Consider the following 25,624-nt stretch of genomic DNA (forward strand, 5'->3'; position numbering starts at 1 on the left):
CCAGGACTATTATATAGAGAAACCTTGTCTTGGAAAACCAAAAGAAGAAAGTGTCTCAAATTACGTGCCTTTAATCCCAGCAGAGGCTAGAGGATCTCCTGTGAGTCCAGGATAGCCGAGGGCTATACAAGGAAACCCTGTCTCCAAACAGCCTTTTTTTTGGGGGGTGGGGGTGGGGGGGAGGCAGTTTCTGTGTGTATCCCTGACTGTTCTATTCTAGAACTCTCTCTGTAGACCAGGCTGGCCTCGAACTCACAGAGATCCTCCTGCCTCTACCTGAGTGCTGGGATTAAAGATGTGTGCTATCATCACCTGGCTCCAAACCGCACTCTTAAAGCATCAGCCACTGACTGCAGCAGACACCCTAGTGATACTAGGTCCCTTAGGGAGTATTTCTAGCACTTTCCACCGCAGCAGTAATCACCTTTCCATCACTAACACTATGTTTTCAACAATTTTTTTTCCCCTACTGCTGTCACTCAGTGAAACTAGGGGAAAAGCCCCATTCCATTTTTTCACACACCACTAGAGGAAGAGTTTTGAGATGCGGGGATTAGACTAGGGTTCTAAGTACTTTCCAGCCTTAGAGAAGGAAACAGTTCAACTACAAGGTGCTCTGTGCCAACACAGATGGGCACTAGTACATGAAAAGTGAAAGAAACATCCCTTTGGAGCCTCCCATTTAATACGCTGCCATTATTGAGGAGGGCAGGGCTGGAGAGATGGCTCAGAGGTTAAGAGCACTGGCTGTTCTTCCAGGGGTCTTGAGTTCAATTCCTAGCACCCACATGGTGGCTCATAACCACCTGTAATGAGATCTGGTGCCCCCTTCTGGCCTGCAGGGATACAGAACACTGTATACATAATAAATGAATCTTTAAAAAGATCCCATGTATTAAAAAAAAAATTATAATGGGGCTGGAGAGATGGTTTCATGGTTAAGAGCACTGGACCCAGGTTTGGTTCCTAGCGCCTGTAAGGAAGCTCACAGGCATGTGTGTAGTACACATACACACATGTAGGCAAACACGGGAAACCTAGGACCTTAAAACAAGAGGAGCTGTCAGTGTAACTCAGTAGGAGCCCTGGGACCTGACCAAACCATTTGTCTTTTACATGGCTTCCTTCTTACACCTGTGGAGAAAATATGTGTGCTATTGTCCAAGGTAGGATTGGCATTTCCAAGGGAGCAACACTTGTGTATTATGTATATAAAGCTTTAATCCAAAAGATCAAACTAATTTTCTATGAGGCTGGAGAGAGATGGCCCAGTGGTAAAAACACATACTGTTCTTTGAGAGGACCTCAGTTTGGTTCCCAGCGCACAGACTGGATGGTTCACAACCTCCTGTGACCAGCTCTAGGGGATCCAATGCCTCTGGCCTCCATGGCACCCACATAAGTGCATATACCTAAACTGATAAAACATACACATAATTAAATAAATCTTCACATAGAATTATTTTAAAGTTTTATTCTCAAAATATATTAAAAAAAAAAAAAAAGCCAAACACCAATAGACTAAGGTTATCTCACAGCACTTGCTTGTCTCAGTCTTTATGGAGACATAATTCCAAATTAATGGGTAAGTTCCTCTCTGTGCTGTCAGCCAAAGGAGCCAGCCTCTGCTGTCAAAGTAGGAGTCCTGCAGCTGATGACAGAGTTCCTCAGTAGGATGGAGTATTGCTAGAAGAGCTTGCTTCCACGGCAGATTACACGTCCACTGGGTCGCCTTTCTGAACCGTCTGTCTCACATACTTGGAGACTGCTGTGCAGGGACACCTGCTGTGGCCTGACGAGGCAGAGTGTACATGGCTCCCAAAAACTGGTCTGCAATCCTTCCTGCTTCTCGAAGCCCACTCAACAGAGCACCATGGACTGTAGCTGGGTAGTTCCGGATTGTATGTTCTCCAGCGAAGAAAAGTCGTGGGATTGGCTATTTTTGGGGGGTAGGTGGGGAGAAAAATCAGCAAGTAATTTATTGTGTTTGAATTGCCAAATTCCTGTTGACTTTTGAAGGCTGATCTGTTTCCACCATTAGTTTACCCAAGTCTCTCTTGATCAGTTTATAGATGCTCAAACATTCTAGTTTTATTTCACGTAGTACCTGTTGGCTAAGATTGACAGGACATCCTAAACTCTGAGCCACAACGAGTACAGCCTCCTTAAGCGGGAATGTGTTTGAGCATAACCAAGCCTTTGGGTTGTGATACTGAAAAATACTCGGACAAGGTCTAGCATAGTCTACATAAGACTCCCAAGCAGGCTCTACAAGGCCCTAGTGACTCAGACCTCTGCAACCCTACAAGCTGCCACAAAATTAGGTACAATTAAAAGTAGGTCTTTAAAAAAAGTTTGTGTGCCTGTGGAGGTGGAAGGTGTCAGGTCCCCTGGAGCTGGTGTTACAGGAGGCTGTGAACCATCCAATGTAGGTGCTGGGAACTGAACTGGGTCTTCTGGAAGAGCAGCAGCCATTCTTAAATGCTGAACTGTCTTTCTAGTCCCAATAGGACTTTTAAAGGGGGAAAAGCTGAGCAAAGTGTCCAAGGATGGAGTGACTAGAGATACCATTTCTACCCTAAGCTCTTGGTCTTTCACCAAATAGGTCTAGACACAGATTTCTTTCTTTCTAATTTCTCACCTGTGGGGCACCTGGAATCGAGGGGCCAGGAGTGATTGGCTGAGCCATCAAATCATAGTCATTTCCAGAAGATCCTGCAGCCACATACGAATAGGAGCCCCGGGCCCAGGGATCAGCACGCCATCTCGACACCACAGTCTCCTTGGGCTAGATATAGGAGAACCATGTTACTGATAGCAGGACACACCAGCCATGGCTGAAAAGTAGGCAAGACCTATGTAAGAGAGGCAAGGTGAGGGAGCCAGGTGACGGATGCTGCTGCTTTGGATGCAGAGACACAAGGATCCATGTTGTTTCCTCCTCTATGACACAGCACTTGACCTTACTCTTTCATTAATTCACCTGAGTCTTACAAGGGGCTAAAAGTATTGCAGTTGCCCTAAAAAATAGGTTACAAAGAAATTCTCACAAAACTCCCCAGTGTATTCACCAAGCTCAGCTGCTTGTGGTGTGACCCTACATATAAAAGAAATGCAGCTAGCAACTGACATTCTCAGGGTCATGTCCTAGAGTCTGCTGAATACCTACCTTAAAGTTCCAAACATTAAAATTCAGGCCCACTCAGCACATACCTCCATTCTCACATAAATGTCCTGATCAAGGACTTAAGCTGCAAACTGCAACTAAGCCAAACCTCCGTTCAGCTGTAAGCTGGATCCCTGCTTGTCCACTCACTCACATACCTGTGGTACTGCACTGCTACCAAAAATCCCTTTGAGAATGGCCAGGCACCGGCCAACAATCACATCATCACTAATGTTCTCCATGATGCCAGCAGCTTCTCCTGCCACCAGGGCCAATAGTATTGGAGCTGAGGAAACAGAAGGGACAATTCCAGGTTTTTTCCTATCAGGCCTGCTTTGTTCTCGGTGCTGTCAAATGTCAATAGCCATGTAGTACCACACAGCTGGATACAAGCTATTTTTCTGAATGCTGTCCCCATAAACTGATCAATGGGCACTCCATTGCTTATGACGTCCAGGAGTCAAAAGGAACATTCTGTATTTAGGTATAGAATTATTGGTCCTGGCCACTTAAGGTGCTTCCACAGCAATGGCAACATCCCTTCTACCTGGCTCCGACCCTTCATACCTATCACTGTCCTCAGTCATCATTTGGCTAGTATATAATAAGCTTGCACGACAGCCCAGGGCTACCTAGTTCCTGGGGGTATGAAAGATACAAATCACAAGAGTTAACAGGTGAATAACTACACACACATAGAATCATGACCTTTGATAAAGCGTTGACAATATAGGACAGAGGAAAGAGAATACAGGGATTTAATTCAGATTCTAGGCAATAGGAATGTATACCCTAAAGGCTTCTTCCAAATACATTCAAGCTGAGCAAAGCGAGCCAGTGAAAAAAGAGAAATGCACAGACACTCCGAACAAAGCTGGGAGCAGAGTAGACAGGGAAGATGGGAATATTATAAGGGACTTAGTGGAAGCCTTGGTAAGAAATCTGTATTTCCCTTTTACAATACAAAGCAACCAACAAATGCAACGCAATTAACAGAAGCAGGGATGCCAGCATGACAGGGAGGTGACAGTGGCCTGGACAAGGACAGGTGGTGAATAAGGGATGTTGGGGTGGGGAGGAGTACCATGAGGTATTGACAGGACCAGATGGCCTAGATGGAGCTGGGGAAAAGCATGGCACCACCTCAGTGTAGGAACACCTCTTCACCAGGGATAGAACGACATTGGGTGAGAAACATGCCTGTACTGTAAGCAGTGGCCTACAACTGCTGCATGAGAAACACTTGTGTGTTCTCCATTCTCTTCTTGAAGAAGGAATTAAATATAAACTAATAGGATGGGAAATAGGAACATAAACACATTTTAAGGAAGTGATCTATCTAAGGTTGAGGGCAGGCTGGATCTAACAGTCTCAGAATGAGGAATACTCCCTGGCCTGTCCCTTTTGGCTATGATGTGTCTTCATTTTTATGTTTTCTTCAAACTACTTTGAAGGCATTTTTTTTTAAAATTGCATATTAAGTTACTGAAAAAAAATTACGGCATATAAATAAGAAAACTCCCAATATTTCTAATTCTGTATGTTTCAAGAAGTATGAAAAAAAAAAAAAGAAGCCTAGCGAACGGTTACCTTTATAGAGGTTCCAGAAGAGGAAGAGCTCGCCCCTGCTAGCAGTCGTACTGCCAACATGTCCGAACAGATTGACACTTGGATCCCAGAACACCCGGTCAAAACACAACACCACCTACCACAGGAAGGAATCATATGAGTTGGCCTCAGAGAGATGGCTTTTTGTAAGCACCGCTGGTCCTTTCAGGTCATACTTAAGACTTACTGACTACTACTAGTCCACTTTCGGTATAAAAAAAAGAATCCCCATTACATTATATATGATGCGACTTAAGACCTTTAGTAGATTTGGGGTTATATAGCAAGATTAAGTGTGCTTAAATACTATATAATACAACCAGATGAGTATATGAACTCTGGGGGCTCAGGCCTGGACTCACAGCTGAGGGTATGGGTAACTATGGTTACATTGCAGACCCCACTCCTCACGGATGCTACTGGACACTCAACATTAGGCTGGTGACAGAAGGAGAGCACATCACCTTGTTAAGGTTGCCAAATCCCATCCTCTGGACTGCAGATGTTTTCCACTCAGGAAGAGGAGGCACAAACTGAACAGCTGGTGGCTGCTGCTTCAACACTCCCAGGGGAAGGGTGCAGAGAACCGCATCACACTTATAAATAAAGGTTTGACTTGTGGAGCGTGTATTCACAGCAATCACTTCACATCCTGGACAAAGTGTTTAGAAAACTTTATTGGTGATGAGGATGGCATCAATGAGGGAAGTGAGCACAGCACCAAAAGACATGCCATTTCCTTCATTTTTCAGACAAAAACCAGAAGAAGTGAGCCTAAGGCTGCCAGGATTTAAATGCTCACAGTCAGTAAGGAACCCTTGATTGCCTCCATCTTACACTAGCGATATACTGGACTAAAGTGGTTACCTGTTCACTAAGGACGACAACTTCAAGACAGGCACAAAACCTCAAACTCTGGAAATTCACTGTAATGCTCAGCTTGACCTCTGAGTTGACATCAGAATTATGTCACTATTATTTTACCTAATGTATTTTTAAAATAGCAATACAGATTTACTAACAATGGGAGTAAAAACATAGAATACACTCCACAAAAGAATGGGCTCAGCTGGGCGGTGGTGCCATGAATCCCAGGCAGAGTCAGGCGGATCTCTGTGAGTTCCAGGCCAGCCTGGTCTATAGAGCAAGATCCAGTATGGGCACCAAAACTACACAGAGAAACCCTGTCTCAAACAAAACAACAACAACAAAATGGTCTCCAACAAAGAGCTGGCTGATGAGCCCTAGTATGTTTTTATACAAATGCTCATAACTACATATGCATATGTCTTTCTGATCAATTCATTGTAAATATAATTATGAATTCTGAGAATATGGCACCTCTTAAGTATGATAGACAACCCAGGCCCATTTTCTGTAGACCCAGAACGAACATGGTGTTGCAGTTTCTGCCACTCTGCCATCTACTTACAAAAGGCATTTACAAAAGTTTACACTCATGAACCATGCAATCAAGTTACCAAAAACAAAGTTGTAAAAAAACTAATCTTGTTTCAGGGAAGGTGCTCTACCTTCCTATAGAGCAGGCACATACCTGAGGCTGTGTAGCGAACCTGCCGCACTGCTGTATTCAGTTTAATATCCAAGCCTTCAGCTAAAGCCACGGGCACACATGAGTAGCCATTCCTTACTGTCAGGTGACTGCCCGTAAACTCAAAGTCATCATCCTAGCCAGGGGAAAACAAAGGCCTATTACTACACTTTTTAAATACAATTTACACTATGCCATTTGCATCAAGTTCTGTATGACAGTGCTGAAGAGTAAAAGCTTGTAGACTAGTCAAGTTTAAAAACCTTTTATGTGTATGGTTGTTACCTGCATGTGTTTTATGTACCATATGCATACAGTGTCTGCAGAAGAAGGTGATGGATACCCTGGGACCAGAGTGACCGACAAGTGCCATGTGGGTGCTAGCAATCAAACCCACCTCCTCTGTAGGAGCGGCCAGTACTCCTAACCTGCTGAGCCACTTCTCCAGCCCCAAACAGTATTTTAAGACCAGAATTAAACAGTTACTCCATATTCAAGTTGAACTGCCTGAGGAAAAACCACTGATATGTCTCTCATCTCCAGGAAGAAGTTTCTATTGTCTCTAGACAGTTACTAGCACAGTACTCTAATACCAAGTTCAGACCATCCACGGAGAGATAGATGACCAGAAAACACAAAAGCTGATTCATTTCCCTCTTCCCATCCCCCTCCCGTGGTTTTTTTTTTTTTTTTTTTTTTTTTTTTTTTTTTTTTTTTTTTTTTTTTTTGAGACACAGTTTCTCTGTGTAGCCAGGCTGTCCTGGAACTCACAGAAATCCAACTGTCACTGCCTCTGCCTCCCGAGTACTGGAATTAAAGGCATGCACCACCAACTACCGCCCAACCCCATTTACCTTCTTAACAGCATTATAGATGTGCACAATTACATTTTCTTGTAAAGAACAAAGTCCATTTTCAGTCTTTTTTTTTGTTTGTTTGTTTGTTTTTTGTTTTTTTTTCGAGACAGGGTTTCTCTGTGTAGCTTTGCGCCTTTCCTGGAGCTCACTTGGTAGCCCAGGCTGGCCTCGAACTTACAGAGATCCGCCTGGCTCTGCCTCCCGAGTGCTGGGATTAAAGGCGTGCGCCACCACCGCCCGGCCCATTTTCAGTCTTTCAACTGACAGATTTTAAAGTTGAGGAAGATTTCTAAACCAGTTGGTCAAGTCAGATGAAGGCAGCCCATCCACAAAAGGAAGCCCCAAACATCTACAGAGTATCAAGCATCCCACTGAGTCTAGAAACTCTCTGGGGTGTCTTGTAATTCTTAGGAATTACATGTTAAAACATTATAAGCTCGGGTAAGTCAATTTTTCAGAATGTAACAAGGACAGATGGAGCTGGAGGGGTAACAACGACAGAGCATGCGCATACACACACACACACACACAAACACACACACACACACACACACACGAGACTCTAGGGTCAGCCTTCAAAGACTAGAGAATGTAAGTATGTATCTGACAGATGAGTTCTTATGAATTCTTCAAAAAGAAAACAACTAGACTTTCTTCAAAGGGGCCAAATACATGAAGACATTTACTAAAAGACACAGAGCAACTGAGATGCACAGGAAGAGACTCCTGACACTCACTAGAATGGTGGACCCTCCGGGTCGGACACTGAGCATCTCTGAGGATGTGAAGCACATGGGCTGTCACAGATGTAAGGGGGGTGGGGTTGGCATGCAGTTTGGAAGTTTTTACATGAGTAGAAGTAGAAGAAGGGCCAGGGGAACAGCTCAGAGGCAGAGTTCTCATCTGGTTTGTACAAGGCTATAAATTTGATCCCTAATATCACCAAAAACCAACCAAGCAGAAACTACTTTCTGTAAGATCTTAGCAATTTCACTCAAAAAAATTTTTGGCAAGAAGGAGTCAGAGATAGGGTCTTACTATATAGCCCTGTCTTGGAACTCGCTTTGTAGACCAGGCTGGCCTCGAACTCAGAGACACCTGGCTGACTCCCTCACAAGAGCCAGGATTACAGGCATGTGTTACTACCACCCGGTTCACTATTAATTTTTTTCTGAGAAAAATATTAATATTCAGAGCACCTTCAGTAATAGTACCCCATACACACACCTAACCCCATCAGGGCACCAGTGATGATTTAATAATCATGTTTATCTCTACAATGGAATTATAATAACAAAGAGATAAGGTGCCTCAAGGTAAGTGGAGTCAGTCACACAAAGACCACTTACAGTGAAACCATAGAACAAGGATAAGCAGGACGAGAGGAAGGGTTTACTGCAAAAGAGCAGGATGATAATGATCTTTTGTTTTGGTTCCTTAAAGTCAAAGGCCTCCTGATATTGGCCATGTTGACCCTGGGCTCAATTTTTCTGCCCTAGCCTCTAAAGCACTGGGATGACAGGAGTGGACCACAGCAGCAGGCTGAAATGTTCTATGTCCTGACTGTGGTGGTAACCCATGGCAAAGCGAGCTTGGCAAATCATCAAGCTGCTTGCGTGAGCAAATGCTGTCTCCTACTGAAGCTGTCTACAAGAACACACACACACACACACACACACACACACACACACACACACACACACACACACACACACACGAGAGAGAGGGGGGGGGAAGAGAGGGGGATGGAGAGAGAGAGAGGGAGAGGAAAGAGGAGAGGGTGAGTTTTTAATAGTCCTCAAGTATGTGCAACTCAATAAATGGTCGAGAAATCTTACCTGATCCCAATGTTTAAGAGAGAGGGTAGAGAGAGGTGTGGCATTGGCAAACTCAAGATTTGCAAAATGCCAGTCAAGTATCTGTCTGTCTCTTGATGAGAGATATACATCACTGAAAAATAAGGGAGCACAGTGTTAACGAAAACATCACTACAAGACTCAATGAGCTCACCTGGATGGTCTCGGCCAATCTGAACTCTCAGCTGGGGACTGGGACTGCCTTATATGCAAGTCACAGAACAAGCTCTCACCTGTGTTACTAACTGCTCTATCCCTTATATCTAGAGAGCATCTGTCACTGCTTGAACCCCAATAGAAAAAGGTAAGGTCCTAGTCCCCCAAATCTTTCAAGTGTAAAACAACAGTACCTTTTTAAAAAATCACCCCAAAACAATTTCCATCTAGGTCAGCTTTATCTCAATATCAGGTTTTGTAGAGAAGGGCTAGTTTTAGATACAGAGACCATCTTCACACACACTTCCCATCCACCATCACATACACTCACTGTTTGTCGTCTTCCTTCCAGACCGAAAAGGAAACAGCAAAGCTGTCATTCTTAATGTCTGGTTTTCTTTCCTTACCTTGGGGGATTTGCTTCCAATTCTTGAAGTTTTTCTTCTAGCTTTCCTTGTGTTTCAGCTAATTCATCATATTCCTAACAGAAATTAAAAAATAAAGTGAATGTGATTTTGCCTCAATGGTCAGATATTTACCTAGTTTATATACAACACGTTTTCTGCTCAGATCATGTGTACAAAGTGGGATTCAATTTAAGGTTGGGGTCAAACCTCAGGAGTGTTTGGAAACAAGTTAGGAATCTGGGATAAGATGGGGCAGGAGGGAAAATGGTAAAAGCACTGGCCATGCTCCAAGTAAGGATGTGAAAACACAGAAGCTCTCAGCACTCTCATGGCCCTGGTATGGGGTTCCTTAGAAACACAGTTCATTTAAGCTTCCTTCATAAGGACTCTCCAAGCTATGTATCCCGAATACCATACTGCAGATGAGGAGACTAAGAAAGCCAAGGTGCTAGGAGACACTATGTGAGATACTGAAACCACAGTCTCACTTGAAATTCCACATGCATTACATTACCATCCTAAAATGTCAGGATAAGAACTATGCGGGAAATACCAATCTCACACTGTACTGAGCCATTAAATCTCCATGGCTTGTGAGGTACAGACACTTGCCATTGGCTGGAGGCTCTTTCTTTTCTCAGGGTTCCCATCTCTACTTTTCGGCATAGCATGGCACCAACCTTGCAAAGGGCGGTCAGGTCCCTGTGCTTGCTCTTCACTAAGAATTCAGCTGTGATGTCTCTGGGTGGCTTCACTTCTGATGCTTCTTTATATTGCTGATGGAGCTCTTTAATTTTCTCCTTCAAATTTACCATCTAAAAATGGAAAAAAAAAATGTTCATACTAGCCAGCACTTGGAAGTCAGGAGGCAAAGGCAGGTGGAACTCTGTGAATTCGAGGTGAACCTGGTCTCTAGATCGAGTTCCAGGACAGCCAGAGCTGCACAGAGAAACCCTGTCTTAAAAAACGGAACAATTTTTTTCGTATTAGATAGCAGTGTAATTCTTTTCCAAAGAACAAATGCCCTTGGCATTGGCTCTCCCTGCACAATGTTATGAAAGATTCTTGCAGTTTCTGAATACCTGGTTCTGTATCATGTTATTTGGGGGAAAAAAAAAGAATTTAACAGAGGTTTCCACAACCCTATCAGATAACTAAGATAGATTCTTGTCTTCCAACACAACGGAGAGGGAAAAGAATATTCCACCTAAGACCCTCTTGCCTTAGCCTCTTAGGTGTTGAAATAACACAGGTTCACCACTATGCCCAGCTTTGTTCTTTTTTAAAATTTATTATTATTTTATGTGCATTGGTGTCTGCCTGCATGTGTGTCTGTGTGAGGGTGTCAGAACCCCTGGAACTGGAGTTACAAAACAGTCATATGGGTGCTGGGAAATGAACCCAGGTCCTCTGGAAGAGCAGCCAGTGCTTTTAACCACTGAGCCATCTCTCCAGCCCCTCTCCTTTTTTTAAAAAAACATGTAAAAAGTCAAATTATCACACACAGAATTTTATGTGCTCATTCCTAATGCTAGCTTTTTCAGGTACAACAGGGTATTGAAGCCTGGCCTACAGATGTTTAGTCTTTGCCACAGTCTATACACAGGTGCCTGGAGCTCCTAGAGTAACAGGAGTGAGTTCCTGCCCCTCCCCAGCTGATGAATCATTTCTCCCTAAGTGGCTATCTTGTGCAGTTGGTAGGCTAAGACTTTATCTGTATCATCTGGAACTCGGGACTCAGAAGGTGCTGACAGAAACCTCAAGGAACAGAGGTAGAAATGTTGGTGTCTCGAGAGAAACAGTTATGGTGATGGATGAGCTGACTTGATCTTCTTTATCAAGGGGTATGTGGCTCTAATCCCAGACTGCAGCAGCAGTGCTGACCAATCCACTGCAGTTAGGAAGGGAAAGGAGAGCAGCCGGGCAACTCCTCTCCACGGCCAGAAAGGCCTTCACCATTTCTAAGTGAAAGGAGCCCCCTTGTTTTCGGTTTCTGGACTATGGAAGCCATGAATGCAGAGCTCTACCTTATTAAGAAGCTCTTTCAACTCCTCCTGAGTTTTCACTATCTTCTTCCAGTGCTCAATCTGCTCATCTTTGACATGCTTTTCTTGTAGCCTGTAAGAGACAATGCATGTGGCCCGGTTGCACAGCCAGCTCCATAGCACAAAACAGGCACCCGCCAAACACCGCGGCCCCAAACCCACTGACTATGGAACATTCAGACAAGAAAGTTAGCTGGTTGTGTCTGCTTCCTGACCTAAATAAAATAACACGCAGTAAAGTGATGCATCTTAGAACTGAAAGTGGTCTTGGGGAGTCTATAATTATCTTTTAAAAAGTACTTGAAATGTTTTACTTTGGAATTCATTTTACTTTTTAAAATCTATTTTTATTTTATGAGTGTTTGCCTGTGTATGTCTGTGCACCATATACATGCAACATCTGCAGAGGCAGGAGGCAAGGGGGCGTCAGCTCCTCTGGTACGAGAGTGACGGTTATGAGTTACCACTCACAGTGGGCGCTAGGAACCCAGGTTGGTTGAAGGAGCAGCCAGTGCTCTTAACCACTAAGCCATCTCTTCAGCCCTGACTTCAGACTTTAAAAGTTCACATGAATATATGTAAAAATTAGATCAAATAAGACATGAAAAAACTTAGAAATAGCGATCTCTCTGTAAATGGAATTCACTATATGATAAAGTTTCAGAGTACTTACTGAATGACAACCTCCAAGGCCTGGCCAAGGGATACAGGCTTATTATTGAGGACGTTGAAATCTAGCTGATGACTAAGGTAAGAGGTGGCTTCTAGCAATCGGTTAAATTCTTGTTCTACCATTTCATCTTTCTCTTTTGGAACCTGAAAATATGAAGTATAGCAGAGTTGGTCCTTATCAAACTAAGCACAGTCATCCATGAACACACAAAAATGTTCTACAGTTTAAGAGGGCAAAATATGTATTTCAAAGGAAAACCTTTGAGGACAATGATTTGACTTTTTCTATGAAGTGGTTAAATCCATTTAAATGAGATATGAGATGTTTCAGGCCTGAAATATTTCCCTCTCTCCCACTTGTTCCCTCAGAGCTAGGACTCAACCTACAGTCACAGGCACAAGACCTGCAGCGGCACTAGCTGAAGTTACATGAAGCACAAGGTGCACCGAGCTGAGCTGCGCTGACATGCAAAGGACACACTGGCAAAGTCCCAGAGAACAAAGACTATGACCACACACCAGAAGACCTTCCAAAATCAGAGCAAAAGGGGAAGAAGAGGCTCCAGTTACCTGTTCAAAGATGTAGGAAACAGAAGTCAAATTCATGGTGTTGACAATAACACACCAGCACCTTTCTCTTTCACATGGTAATAATGGATTTCAGCTTCAGAGGTGAACGTCAAAGCTTAGACTAGGAATAAACTCAGTTACCACAAGGTCTGGCTCCTTGCTGTGGTAGAGGAAGGGAACACACTTCGAAGCAGTCCTCCAACTGACCTAGACCATTCTGTGCAGCCTACTGACAGCATCAGTTCATCACCCCTGTTACATCTTAGCTTTGCCCGAGGAGTCTATCTGCACTGCTGGATTCACAGCAACAGTGGCAGACAACAAAGCACGTCTAAGAGAAGCATCTTTTGCCAGGACTGGGCACTAGGTGGGAAAGAGGATTTAAAATACAGACTTCACTTTGCAATCAACCTAAAATAGGGAACGAGAAAACAGAGCACTAAAATAAGCTCTAGTAAGCACCAAGCCTGAGGTGTTTGGTACGAAGTGACTACTGACAAGATCACCATGGAAGAGGCCACTTCAATTTTGCACTTGCAAATATAATGGAGGAACGCACTCGACCACACCCCTTGAAGGTAACCCCATGAGATGGGCGACTGGTGTGGCAAAGACGACCTGTCAAAACAGGGTAACTTTTACTAAAAGAGAAGGGGAAGAGGGCCAAAGCAGCTCTGCTTTGGTTCTGTGAACACCACAGATACAAGTGACAACCAGAGCCATGCTGAATGCCTCAAGGACAGAGGAGGCTCTCACCAAGAACTAGCTACTCCCAGACCAAAGGAAATCTCAACTCCAGTACTCTGGCTTGTGGAGAGAAAGGAGGTAGAGAACCAGGCTTCAGATGCTTGGTGTCATTATGCAGTGCTATAGTCCCCGGCCGGGGCTGGGGGATTAGAGCATCTGGCTGACCCATTTCCACAGGGAAAGAGCTCTTGGTCCTGTTTGCTCTGACTGCACCTATTAGAGCTGTTCAGAGACCCTCTTGTCATGAATTTCATTCAGTGCTCATCAGTTACTTTTTCTCCGAGATGTGATGGCCCTGTATAGAGTAACTCAAAATGAAATTCTGCCCAGGAACTTGCTCTTTCCAGTGCAACCCTGCAATGTACTACAGAGGATGGTCCTAGCACTCTACAGTTAATCTTTCCTTCCAAAGGGGAGACAATCACACTTGAATATAAACTCTACACAGCTGTCCAATGTTACTTGCAAGACTGCTTTTCCTGGAGTGTTTCTATGCAGATTTCTAAAATGCCCTACAAGAGGATGCTCTAGCAAGAGGGATTAGACCACATATGCCTCTACCATGGGGCGCAATGTGCCAAAACACAAGAACGCAAATGGGACAGATTAAAGCTCTTCTAGTGCCAACTGGATGGCTTGCTTCAGACAAGCTTTAATCTTTGTGGTTAGGGTGACAGTCACATAAGGGAGTTTATACTGAGAGACACCCAGCACTCAGGTTCAGTAACTGGGTCTAGGGTGGTGGTAGAGAAATATTTAAAGGGACACTGTCAAGGTTAGAGGGACCAAATTGACCTTTTGTTTCTTCCCTCTATTTTCTGAGCAGCCTGCTTGATTCGTTACACTTCCCCCTTTCCCACCCACACTCCCCACAAAAAACTGATGTTTTACATGCGCTTTCAATGACAAAAACTCAAACAGCACCAGTCCAACATACAGGCGCAACTCTACAACAACAACCAGTGTGAATGTGTGATGGAGAGGATCATTAAAAGGAAAAGATTTGTGTTAAGCTTTTAATGGGTTACTGTAAACAGTGAGAAAATGATTTGAAAAATTATGAAAAAATACCTTGACAGTGTCCTTTTAACCAGTGCAGCAGAGGGAGAAATAAACTGTAAATAACAGCCCAACAGCCACGTCAAGTTTAGTTTTGTATGACAGCAGTAAAATCAAGGCTTTAAACACATAGCATGACAGAAGCATTCTGTTAGCTTAGAAGCTGCAACCGCTGGAGAAATAAGGAACAGACTGTACAGAGACTAAAATGGGAAAGTCAAGGCATAGAAATGGCCAGGGAGTGGGGGGCAATTTAAAAAAGGCGGGGTGGGGAGTAGTGGTGAGAAAGCAGTGAGTAATAAAAGCAAAACTCAAAGAACAGAAAACACACAACAGTAACAAGAAAATCAAACAAATCAAACTCAAACCACAGGAGTACTGCCACGTTTGACTGACACCAGATGACAAGACTGCATGTCCGGTACCCACTTAGACCCAAGGCTCAGCTTTATGAGATTAGGTGAGGCAACCAGATTATGGGATTATACAGGCAACCAGGCATTTCTGCCCAGGTGAGCAATTACAGTGATGCTAACGTTGCCAGTGCAAGTAGGGGCAAGTGCTGAAGCCGGGCTGTTCTCCATTAACTTTAGCATTCATTGGAAATGAATGGCAAGTAACATACATTGGCAAACCAATACTGACCGGGGAAACCCAAATGTGTTTTTAATGCATTGAAATATTGAATCCATTGCTAAAAGGCCAGTTCCAAATGTTCTATTTTACATGTCCAACAATTAAAACTTTCACTGTCAAGGCAAACACTGAAGCCCAACAGTCTAGCTGCCCATGGAGGACCACACAGAATAGTGATCTATTGTTTTAGAGAGCGTTCTCAGGATGTTTTTAATAGTTTAACAACAGGTGCAGGGGGAATAAGATGCTTAATTCTGTAAAGTGTCTGCCACACAAGCAGAGGACATGAATCCGGAATTCACATAAAAATAGAATCCTGTACAGGGGAGACAGAGACAGGAGAATCCCTAGGGCTTGCTGGCCAGCCAAAACAGCTTCCGTGAGAGAGCCTGTCTCAAAAATAAGGTGGAGAGTGAGAGATGGAGACACCAACCTCTTATGTACACTCACGCCCCAAACATGTATAAAACCTGCACACACATATATAACACACAAATACAAAAAATAAATAGTAACAACAAACAACCATCTACATTTGTTTCTTAAAACAAAAAATGGCTGGGTATGGAGCTATGTCCTTAAGCAACACTACCTGTGATTTCCGTAACACTCCACCCTCTACACTCTTTTTTAAAATCTTGGCTTTTCAAGATAGGGTTTCTCTTTGTAGCCCTGGCTGTTCTAGAACTTGTTCTGTAGACCAGGCGGGACTTGAGCTCACAAAGATCCACCTGAGTCTGTCCCCTAAATGCTGGGATTAAAGGCGTGCACCACCATGCCCTCTCTGAAGAGGAGACTTAGCAGATACAGTCACACAGGCAATCATGGTACTTACTGCACACCCTTACTCTGGCCCATCTATCTTGCTGACAAATCAGGCAGATGTAACTTAACAAGCATTGGAACCTGAGCTAGAACACCAAGCAACAAACTGTTTCTTGGGTACTGACCATGGTGGCTTTAGGGAAATACATGGGAGCTACAGTTATCCATTCTGCAAAAAGAGAAGAAAAAAAAAAAAAACTTACCCACTTAACTCTTTATATTTCTAAAGGCACAAAGCATCATTTTTAATAATAAGCATACAAGCAAGGTTCTTTGTACCTGTCATTTAAGTGAAAAGCTAGTCTACAGGTCAGTAGTTCCGAATTCTCACTGAGCTATACCACTGGAGACAGAGAAAAACAGACATTAACATGGCTTCTTACATAAGGCAAGAGGAACTCAAAGCCACGAAGAACTCTTTCCAAAACTAAAATGCCTAAAGAATCATCACTTGGGGCTGAAGAGATGGCTCAGTGGTTAAGAGCACTGGCTGCTCCTCCAGAGAACACAGGTTCAATTCCCAGCACCACATGATGGCTCACAACTGTCTAACTCCAGTTCTGGAGGATATGACACCCTCACACCAGTGCACCAAATACAAATAAATGGACTAAGGGGGAAAAAAAAAAAAAGAACCACCCTGGGCTGGAGAGATGGCTCAGAAATTAAGAGCAGATGCTGCTTTTGTAAAGGACCCAGGTTCGATACTCAGCACCCACATGATATTTTACAACCATCTGTAATTCCAGTACCAGGGGATCCAACACCTTCTGACCTCCATGGGCAACAGGTACACATACTGTGCATAGATATACATACAGGCAAACGCCCTACACATAAAATAAAATAAATAAATCTAAAAAAATAAATGGGGGAAAAACCATATCCCTGGTTCAAACTATCAAATGCTCCCCAAAGGGCTGGACCTCTGATGGGGAGCTCAAGCTAGAACACAGCACACAGCCTTCTATAACACGGTTGGTGTTGCACACTTAGGTTCTTATGCTAGCTGTTTATCTTATCCCATACTGTGTCAGGACAGATGGCGACCATGCTTAGAGAGAACTTGAACACAGAAATGCAATCACCAGTAACAAACTCACAAGAGGCAGAGCACTGAGCACTAAGGATCAGTGATAGAGCAACTGCCTAGAAGCCTGAGGGCCTGGGTCTCTTCCTGGACACAGCAAACACCAATGTCAGCTGATCTGTACTAGGTAGCACAGGCCTGTTATCTCAGCACTTGGGCAGCTCAGGTAGGAGGCTCAGGAGCCAGTCACAGAAAAGCTTATCTTACACTAAAAGGACTTCTCTGGGTATCTCTACTGGTGCCTTGTTTCCTTACCCCGGCCAGGCTCTTTCCTGCTACTGACCTCAAACACCTATCTCATCCTGTCACTTCCCCTGCGCCAAACTCCACTCCCAGCACCTCCACAGCAAGGCCTTGTCCTACACTGCAGCTTGTCTTCTTGCCTCACCAGGATGAGCTCCATCCTTCCCTCAGAGACCTCTGCACCTACTCACCTTCCTCAGGCCCAGACTACAACACAGACTGAAGTCCTACTCTGATCTCACAAACGTGCTCCCTCCCTCTCCACCCTGTCCCACCAGTCACTCCCACACCCCCACCCTCTTGCCCCTTGACTCTTCTGTAGCAATTGGTTCTCCCTAACCCTTAGCAAATCTGCTTCAACTTAGTGTTGCTGATAGACTTCTGGGTAATAGATTCTTCAGATTCTCTCTCCCCAAAGCAGAAACAGGACAAATTAAACAAATTGGAGTTCATTATAGTACTCTTCTTCTTCTTCTTTTTTCTTTTTTTTTTTTTTTTTTTTTTGTTTTTTTTTTTTGAGACAGGGTTTCTCTGTGTAGCTTTGCGCCTTTCCTGGGGCTCACTTGGTAGCCCAGGCTGGCCTCGAACTCACAGAGATCCGCCTGGCTCTGCCTCCCGAGTGCTGGGATTAAAGGTGTGCGCCACCACCGCCCGGCTATAGTACTCTTCTTACTTTTGTAATATTTTTAAATTTCCATAATAAAAAACGGAGGAGGGTTATTTCCAACCGAGTCCCACTAGAGTGAAGTAGAGAACGGTCCTCAACTTTAATATCCTTTACTGACCTTTATCAAATAATTCAGTAAGTTAACCTCTACTCTTCTTCTCTTCTCTCTCTCTCATTCTACCCTGTTTATTTTGTTAGGTGTTTCTCCCAAGCTCTGGACATGTGGTGGACACGACCCGAGGCATTTCAGGAACATCAAGCCATAAAAACCCAAAGCAGCTAGGATAAATAAGGATGTCCCTTGAGATCATCACAAAAAACTCAAGTAGTAACAATAGCTAAACCATGACATATCCAATACATAGCAAAATTTTCTTCCTCAAAATACAAAGTTAACAATATGCTTACAGTCTCAAAGGACTCTCATCCTGACAGGGGAGTTGGCAAAATTTCTGCTAAACACAAACTTCTGAATCTGACTCGTGCCTGCAAAATCAGGACTGCCAGGGCAACCTAAGCCTGCCTGACCGTGCCTCACTCCCTCACATTTCTCAGACCAATCACTACGTCCCTGCTACTCTCACATCAAGGACAAGAAGCTCCTAGGCCTCTGACCATAGACACTTTAACCTTGCTCTACTTCTGGGTGAGTATCACCATCTGGCGGCATACTAGTCTGGCAGAGGCCTGAGTCTGTACAAAGTGGATGGACACAGCACACAGAGCTTAAGCACACGATGGAGGCACAGCACACAAATATGAAGAAGCAGGTTTAATTCAGTAAGTGGCCAGGGCCAATGAACGAGGTGGCCAGCCTTCAGTAAATACCTACAGACAAATGCCTAAGCAGACATGTAAATTTGCACACGTACCATCATCCCTTCCTATATTGCTCAGAGTTAAGAAAATAGTCAGAAAAATGCCAATTGTTTCTCAGTCTGTAGATTCATGTCATGCTCAGTAACAGAATCCCCTGAAATTATTTCCAACTGAATCACAGAAATTTTGAAAAGCTCTGTTTGTCATCAACTTACAGCTTGTCCATTAGCTTCATAAAGTGGGCATTTTTGCTTGATCTTTGCCAGTTCCATGTTTACTTGTTTGCTGACAACAGCCATGGGATTTCCTCCTAGAAAAAAACTCAAACAAATTCAGCCTATCCTTGAAAAGAAAAACCTCAAAGTCAAAATTTCTTTACTGAAAATAAAAAAATGCTAAGCCCAGCCTTGGTGGCCTACGTCAGTGTTGCAGCACTTTTAAGGCAGGAGGTTTGAGTGTTCAAGGCCAGCTCTGGCTATGTAATGAGACAACCTGTCAAGTAAGCAAAGGCTAGGGACTGAGTTCAGTACTAGAGCTTGTCTCCCATTTTTAAGGCACTGAGTTGGACCCCCAGCAGCCAAAATAATAAAGGAATAAAACAGCTGAAAATGTAGGGTGTCGATCACATCTTCTATTTTAAAGCTCACAGTAAGAAACGTGTAAGGCCAACAACAACAACAAAAAATGTTAACTTAGCTGGGCAGTGGTGGTGTATGCATTTAATCCCAGCACGCAGGAGACAGAGGCAGGCAGATCTCTGTGAGTTCCAAGGCCAGCCTGGTCTACAGGGTGAGTTCTAGGACAGCCAGGACTACACAGAGGAACCCTAAATGTTAATACTCATAATTCTCTAAGTTAACATTTTATTACAGATCCTTCTACAATTTAGGAGTATAGAGTTAGACTTTACATAAAAGAATTATAACCCATTCTATGAAAGTTTTAACTTAGTAATACATTATAAACACTATGTTATGTATGCTATCGAGCTAGTGGATACACATGTTTTACTATATAGTAATTTAATCTTCTAATATGGTTTCTAATGCTCTGCCATTATAAACAATGTCATGTTGGAAATGATTCAAACACAACATTGTTCACTTGTCTGTGTTTCCTTAGGATAATTTCTTTGAATTAGAAAAAGACACCCAGTATCAAAAGGCTTGTACAATTTACATTTTCAGCTTTCAGAAAAGATATTTAGCAATTTACCTCCTATTAATAGGCTATAAGGACTTACTATGATTTGAATATATTTTGCCCCCTCAAAACTCAGCCTGGAGGGCTGGAGAGATGGCTCAGAGGTTAAGAGCATTGACTGCTCATCCAGAGGTCCTGAGTTCAATTCCCAGCAACCACATGGTGGCTCACAACCATCTGTAATGAGATCTGGCATCCTCTTCTGTATACATAATAAATAAATAATTCTAAAAAAAACAAAAACAACAGCAACAAAAACAACAACTACTCAGCCTGGAGTTTAATTCCCAATTCGAGGACAACCTGGTCTACAAAGTGAGTTCTAGAACAGTCAAGGCTACACAGAGAAACTGTCTCAAAAAACAAAGCAAAGTCGGGATGTGGTGACACATGCGTTTAACCCCAGGACTCTGTGTGTTTGAGATACCAAACAAAACCAACCAACCAAACAAAAAAAGACAAACTATCATAGTTCCTTCATTGAATCTTACTAGCCTTGGTTAGAAAGGTGGAAACTAAAGGCACATACAGACCTAAAGGCCCTGTTTCCTGCCATGTGACCTAAGTACCTCAAGACCATCAGTAAGAAGTCTATCAGATCACTGCCCCTTTGGCCTAGTACAACTATAAGGAAAATAAACTTCTTTCTTTTTGGTTTTTTGAGACAGGGTTTCTCTGTATAAGAAGCCTGGCTGTCCTGGGACTCTCTCTGTAGACCAGGCTGACATCGAACTCACAAAGATCTGCCTCCCAAGTGCTGGGATTAAAGGTGTGTGCCACCAAGCTTGGCTTAACTTATTCATTATGACACTGTCTGTGACATGTCCCTATGATTTGTCTGTGGTATCTGTATGACTCTTTGTCTCTGAGATGTCCTTATGACTCAACTGTCTGTCTGCAATGTGTCCCTATGACTCACTGTCTGTCTGTGGTGTCCTATGACTCACTGTCTGTCTTTGGTGTGTCCTATGACTCACTGTCTGTCTGTGGTGTGTCCTATGACTCACTGTCTGTGGTGTGTTACTGGCAAAGAAAACTAACACAACACCATAACCAGTATATTATAAAACTAATGGTTTAAATTTAAGGTCTATCTGTCTTAGATTGTGTATCACAGTATCAAACTAAAACTACTTACCAAGACCTGTTACTACCATGGCTCCAAGATCAGCTACATAGTTTCCTTTTCGAAATGTAGCAACCCGTCCACCTACACGATCCTGTTTTTAGAAATCAAATGACCAAAGTCATTTATTCTGTTTTAACCACAGTAAGTCAGCATACCAGGATTTAATCTTTCATAATAGAACAAGAAAAGTATTATTCTGAGTTTACACTTATCAATAAACAGTACCGTGTGCACTAAACACAAACCAATGATAACCTCAAGATGAGGGAAAGAAAGAGATGAAGGATGGGGCTGGTGAGGTGGCTCAGAGGTAAGAACAGTGGCTGTTCTTCCAGAGGTCCTGAGTTCAATTTCCAGCAACCACATGGTGGCTCACAACCATAGATAATAAGATCTGGTGCCCTCTTCTGGCCTGCAGGCAACATGCAGGAGGAATATTGTATACATAATATTTAAATCTTTAAAAAAAAAAAAAAGATGAGGGAAAGAAAGGTAGCAACAAGCATGAATGTCAGAAATGATGTGAAAGGAAACAATGTTGACAGTCAGACAGTTCCACATCCTGCCCAGCTGCTCTAACTGTCCAGGACGCACAAGGCCCATTCAGAGAGAAACTCCATGCTTATAAAATCCAACACTAAACATCAACTTTCTACCACCATGATCTGATGCTCGCAGTGGAATCACTACCATCTGTAATGGGGGGAGGACCTGTAATTGGAGAGGGAACACCTGCAATGGGGAGAGGGAGGACCTGTAATGGGGCTGTTTCACCAAGTTGCCCTGGCTAGTTTTAAACTGCTGGGCTCACATAAGTCCAAGCTGTCTGGACTACAGGTACACTGGCTGTTGTAACTGGATCTTTTGGTGGATTACTTCTCTAATGTTCTCTCCCAAGCAACCCAGGAACCATGTCTACTGAACACAAACTGGTAACATAGCATTTACTCCTTAAGAGGCCCAGGGTTACGTCTGTCGATTAAGGTTTTAGGGATAAAAAACTTTACTGAGCTATAGTGATAAAATTATGGAAAATATCAAAGTATTCCACAAACTTGAAACACACAACAAAAAAGGCAAAACAAAACCTTGCAAGTTAGATTATAATCCATGTGGGAACAATCACAAATGGCCCGTAAAGCATTCCTTTACTCTTAACACACAGTAGATAGAGTACATAGAAAAAAGGTCTCTGAAATTAAAAGGTTTTTCCAGTAACAGTATATTGGGGAAATGATTTTTATTTCTCCACATTCTATTTAAGAAGAGCATTTAAAGGGGCTGGAGAGATGGCTCAGAGGTTAAGAGCACTGCTTGTTCTTCCAGAGGTCCTGAGTTCAATTCCCAGCAACCACATGGTGGCTCACAACCATCTGTAATGAGATCTGGTGCCCTCTTCTGGCTTGCAAGGATATGTGCAGACAGAACACTGTATACATAATAAATAAATAAATAAATAAATAAATAAATAAATAAATAAATCTTTAAAAAAAAAGAGCACTTAAAAAAAATTAACACTTTATGAAAAGTAATTTTGAATGAAATATACATAATACTTTAAGGATTTTACAAAAATTTTGAAAGTGGTTAGGTTACTAAGAAGTAAGGGTTCTTTTATTTTTTTAACTAAAATCTTTAAGCCACTGGAAGGTAAAATACAAAAAATTATGAATTTAAATTTATAAAAATCATTTTCATAACAGTTTTCTGAAGTGATGTGCCACCAACTTTTCCTACCTGAAGTTTCCATTTCCAGATCCAGGAATAATATTGAATATAACCAATTCTCTGGGCTTTACCAGGTCTTTTCTAAAAGACCTAAGAAAATTCCTTCTCCCCGTCTAGCAAACAATATAATATATCACTGAAACGTATGGTCTCCTACAAAAAGTTAGTTTATGAACACTCCAAATTAAAAAGCTAGGTAACTACAGGGGCTGGAGAGATAACTTAGGGGTTAAGAGCACTGGATGCTCTTGCAGAGGACCTGAGTTCAGTTCTCAGCACCCACATTGAGTGGCTCACAACCAGCTGTAATCGAGTTCAGGAGATCTGATGCCCTCTCCTGTATTCCTTGGGAACCTGTACTCACATGTACATATATCCACACAGATATATGCATAAAACACATAATTATAAATCTCAAAACAGAGAAAAAGACACAGACAAGTAGTGCTAATGGTAAAAAATAATCTGAAATTATTTACACATACTCACTGATCATTTTCTAAAAATTTGTTGTCAAAAATACTCTATTGAGAAACATAGATCAATGGTAGAAAATCTGGTTCCTATGTGCAAGGCTCAGTTTGATTCCTAGCATCAAACAATCATAATGTAAGTAAAAGCTACAGGAACAACTTTACCCACTACACGGTATCCCAAAATATTCTAGTACATTACAGTACTTGGCGAGCACAAATTGTCCAATTCTTTAATTTGCAACAGGTACCCCTTATCATGCTTCCATTAGGTCAAGTCTCTAATCCCAAGTACAGTTCTTACCCTGGCTTCCAGAAGTGTGACATCCATCCCAAAACTCTGTAGCTGTCGAGCTGCTGCTAAGCCAGAAACCCCTGAACCTATAATAATCACCTTTCCTGTCTTTTTAGCTAAAAGGGAGAAAAAAAGAACAAAAAAATAACAATATTTTGTTGTAGTTCCGAGTTTGTATATTTCCCCCTCATGAAAATTTCTGGTTTCTTAACATAATGCCTTAAATAATTCAGTTACTTTCAAACTGTAGAAACTGTGAAAATAACAAATGTCTGAAACTTGTAAAAAATGAATTCAACACTCTAAGGGTTGCATTAGCCAGGAATGGGAAGTTCTGTGGCCTAACCTCTGGCAGGCCTGCTCACCTAACTCCCAATTGTAATAGTATAAGCTATTTTCTCTTCAAGGGTTTTACTTCTGCTGAAAATTATTCAATTCTTTTTAGAACATCTTTGTCTCTTAGGTCCCTGGCAGACATTGTTCAAACAGCATGAAAAGGGCAAATACTTAGAAAGGAAAAAGAATCTAAGAGGAAAGCCTCAAAACTTCCTGCCTGCATAACTGACTTTCCACATTTCTAATAGTTTTTTTTTTTTTTTTTTTTTTTTTTTTTAGTTTTTTTAGTTTTGAGACATGGTTTCTCTGTGTAGTTTTGGTGCCTGTCCTGGATCTCACCCTATAGACCAGGCTGGCCTTGAACTCACAGAGATTCACCTGGCTCTGCCTCCCGAGTGCTGGGATTGAAGGCGTGCGCCACTCCACTACCACCACCCCACCACCACCCCGACCATAATTCCAATTTTTAAAAATTGGAAATTAATCTTTTCCTAAGGCCTTTCAAACAGGAAATCCAGGGAAATATACATTTATTTATCTTATTTTAAATTTAACTTATGAGATTGGGAATATTTTCACTAGTGGAATCTTATAAATAAAAGTAAAATGTCACAGCATCATGATTATTAAACAAAGGCCTCAAGGATTACTAAAAATCACTTAGTTCATTTGGTAGATGAGTCCTTACTTGGTAAGGGTTTTATCCTCTTATAGATGCCAAAGTTGATAAGACCATGGCGCTCTAAGTAACTGTGAACTCGGTGGACAAGTACAGTATCACCTGTAGAGTAAATTAAAAACATGTTTATACTTAAAACAGTTTAAACAAAAAGCTCTTCTAACTCTTCTTTCTCCAATGTGAAGTCACACTATACACAACTCATGTGACCCTTGGTCATGTGATACCTTTAGCAAACTAAGTCACAGAACTATTAGGCTGTAACAGTACAAAATGCTCAGCACAGAAATTTGGGGGGAGGGGCATGTATTGCTGTTTGGAGACAGAGTTTCATGAAGTTGAGGCTGGCCTCAAACTTGCTATATAGATGAAGCTAACCTTCAACTACTGGTCCTCCTGATTCCACCTCCTGAATGTTTAGGTCATAGGCATGTGCCCACATACCTGACTAAACTGGCATTTTTTTTTGGTTTTTCGAGACAGGGTTTTTCTGTGTAGCTTTGTGCCTTTCCTGGAGCTCACTTGGTAGCCCAGGCTGGCCTCGAACTCACAGAGATCCCGCCTGGCTCTGCCTTCCGAGTGCTGGGATTAAAGGCGTGCGCCACCAACGCCCGGCTAAACTGGCATTTTTAAAATGATATTACATTACAGATAAAATAGAGAACAAATCTTTACAAGGTATGAACAATATTCATATATTTTGGCAAAAACTTCCTAAGACTTTGATGATGGTAAAAACAAAGAAAACCAGATAACTAGCCAATCATATAAGTGAAACAATAGATCTGGGAAAGCATTTAGAAATC

At 42.5% G+C, this 25,624-nt stretch overlaps 2 protein-coding genes across 5 annotated transcripts in view; one reads left to right on the forward strand and one right to left on the reverse strand.

Moving 5' to 3' along the window:
- Positions 1–15,005, forward strand: part of Luzp1 (leucine zipper protein 1) — an 87,337-nt gene extending 72,332 nt beyond the window's left edge. Inside the window, exon 4 of the mRNA XM_037203085.1 lies at positions 12,689–15,005. Within this exon, the coding sequence (XP_037058980.1) occupies positions 12,689–12,694 (6 nt within the window). The 3' untranslated portion in view covers positions 12,695–15,005. The remainder of the gene's footprint in view (positions 1–12,688) is intronic.
- Positions 1,440–25,624, reverse strand: part of Kdm1a (lysine demethylase 1A) — a 53,493-nt gene continuing 29,308 nt past the window's right edge. The window contains exons 5-20 of one of the 4 annotated variants that reach the window (XM_028875406.2): positions 24,828–24,920; positions 23,813–23,919; positions 21,317–21,398; positions 19,191–19,285; positions 14,708–14,719; positions 12,321–12,463; positions 11,630–11,720; positions 10,283–10,417; positions 9,603–9,676; positions 9,022–9,133; positions 6,330–6,462; positions 5,239–5,426; positions 4,757–4,871; positions 3,325–3,452; positions 2,642–2,788; positions 1,440–1,936 (exon numbers count right to left, since the gene is read on the reverse strand). In XM_028875406.2, coding sequence (XP_028731239.1) covers positions 1,751–1,936; positions 2,642–2,788; positions 3,325–3,452; positions 4,757–4,871; positions 5,239–5,426; positions 6,330–6,462; positions 9,022–9,133; positions 9,603–9,676; positions 10,283–10,417; positions 11,630–11,720; positions 12,321–12,463; positions 14,708–14,719; positions 19,191–19,285; positions 21,317–21,398; positions 23,813–23,919; positions 24,828–24,920 — 1,841 coding nt within the window. In that variant the 3' untranslated portion in view covers positions 1,440–1,750. The remainder of the gene's footprint in view (positions 1,937–2,641; positions 2,789–3,324; positions 3,453–4,756; positions 4,872–5,238; positions 5,427–6,329; positions 6,463–9,021; positions 9,134–9,602; positions 9,677–10,282; positions 10,418–11,629; positions 11,721–12,320; positions 12,464–14,707; positions 14,720–19,190; positions 19,286–21,316; positions 21,399–23,812; positions 23,920–24,827; positions 24,921–25,624) is intronic. The other 3 variants (XM_028875404.2, XM_028875407.2, XM_028875405.2) reach the window with 3 other exon arrangements.

Source organism: Peromyscus leucopus, chromosome 2, assembly GCF_004664715.2.
Source record: "Peromyscus leucopus breed LL Stock chromosome 2, UCI_PerLeu_2.1, whole genome shotgun sequence".
NCBI lineage: Eukaryota > Metazoa > Chordata > Mammalia > Rodentia > Cricetidae > Peromyscus > Peromyscus leucopus.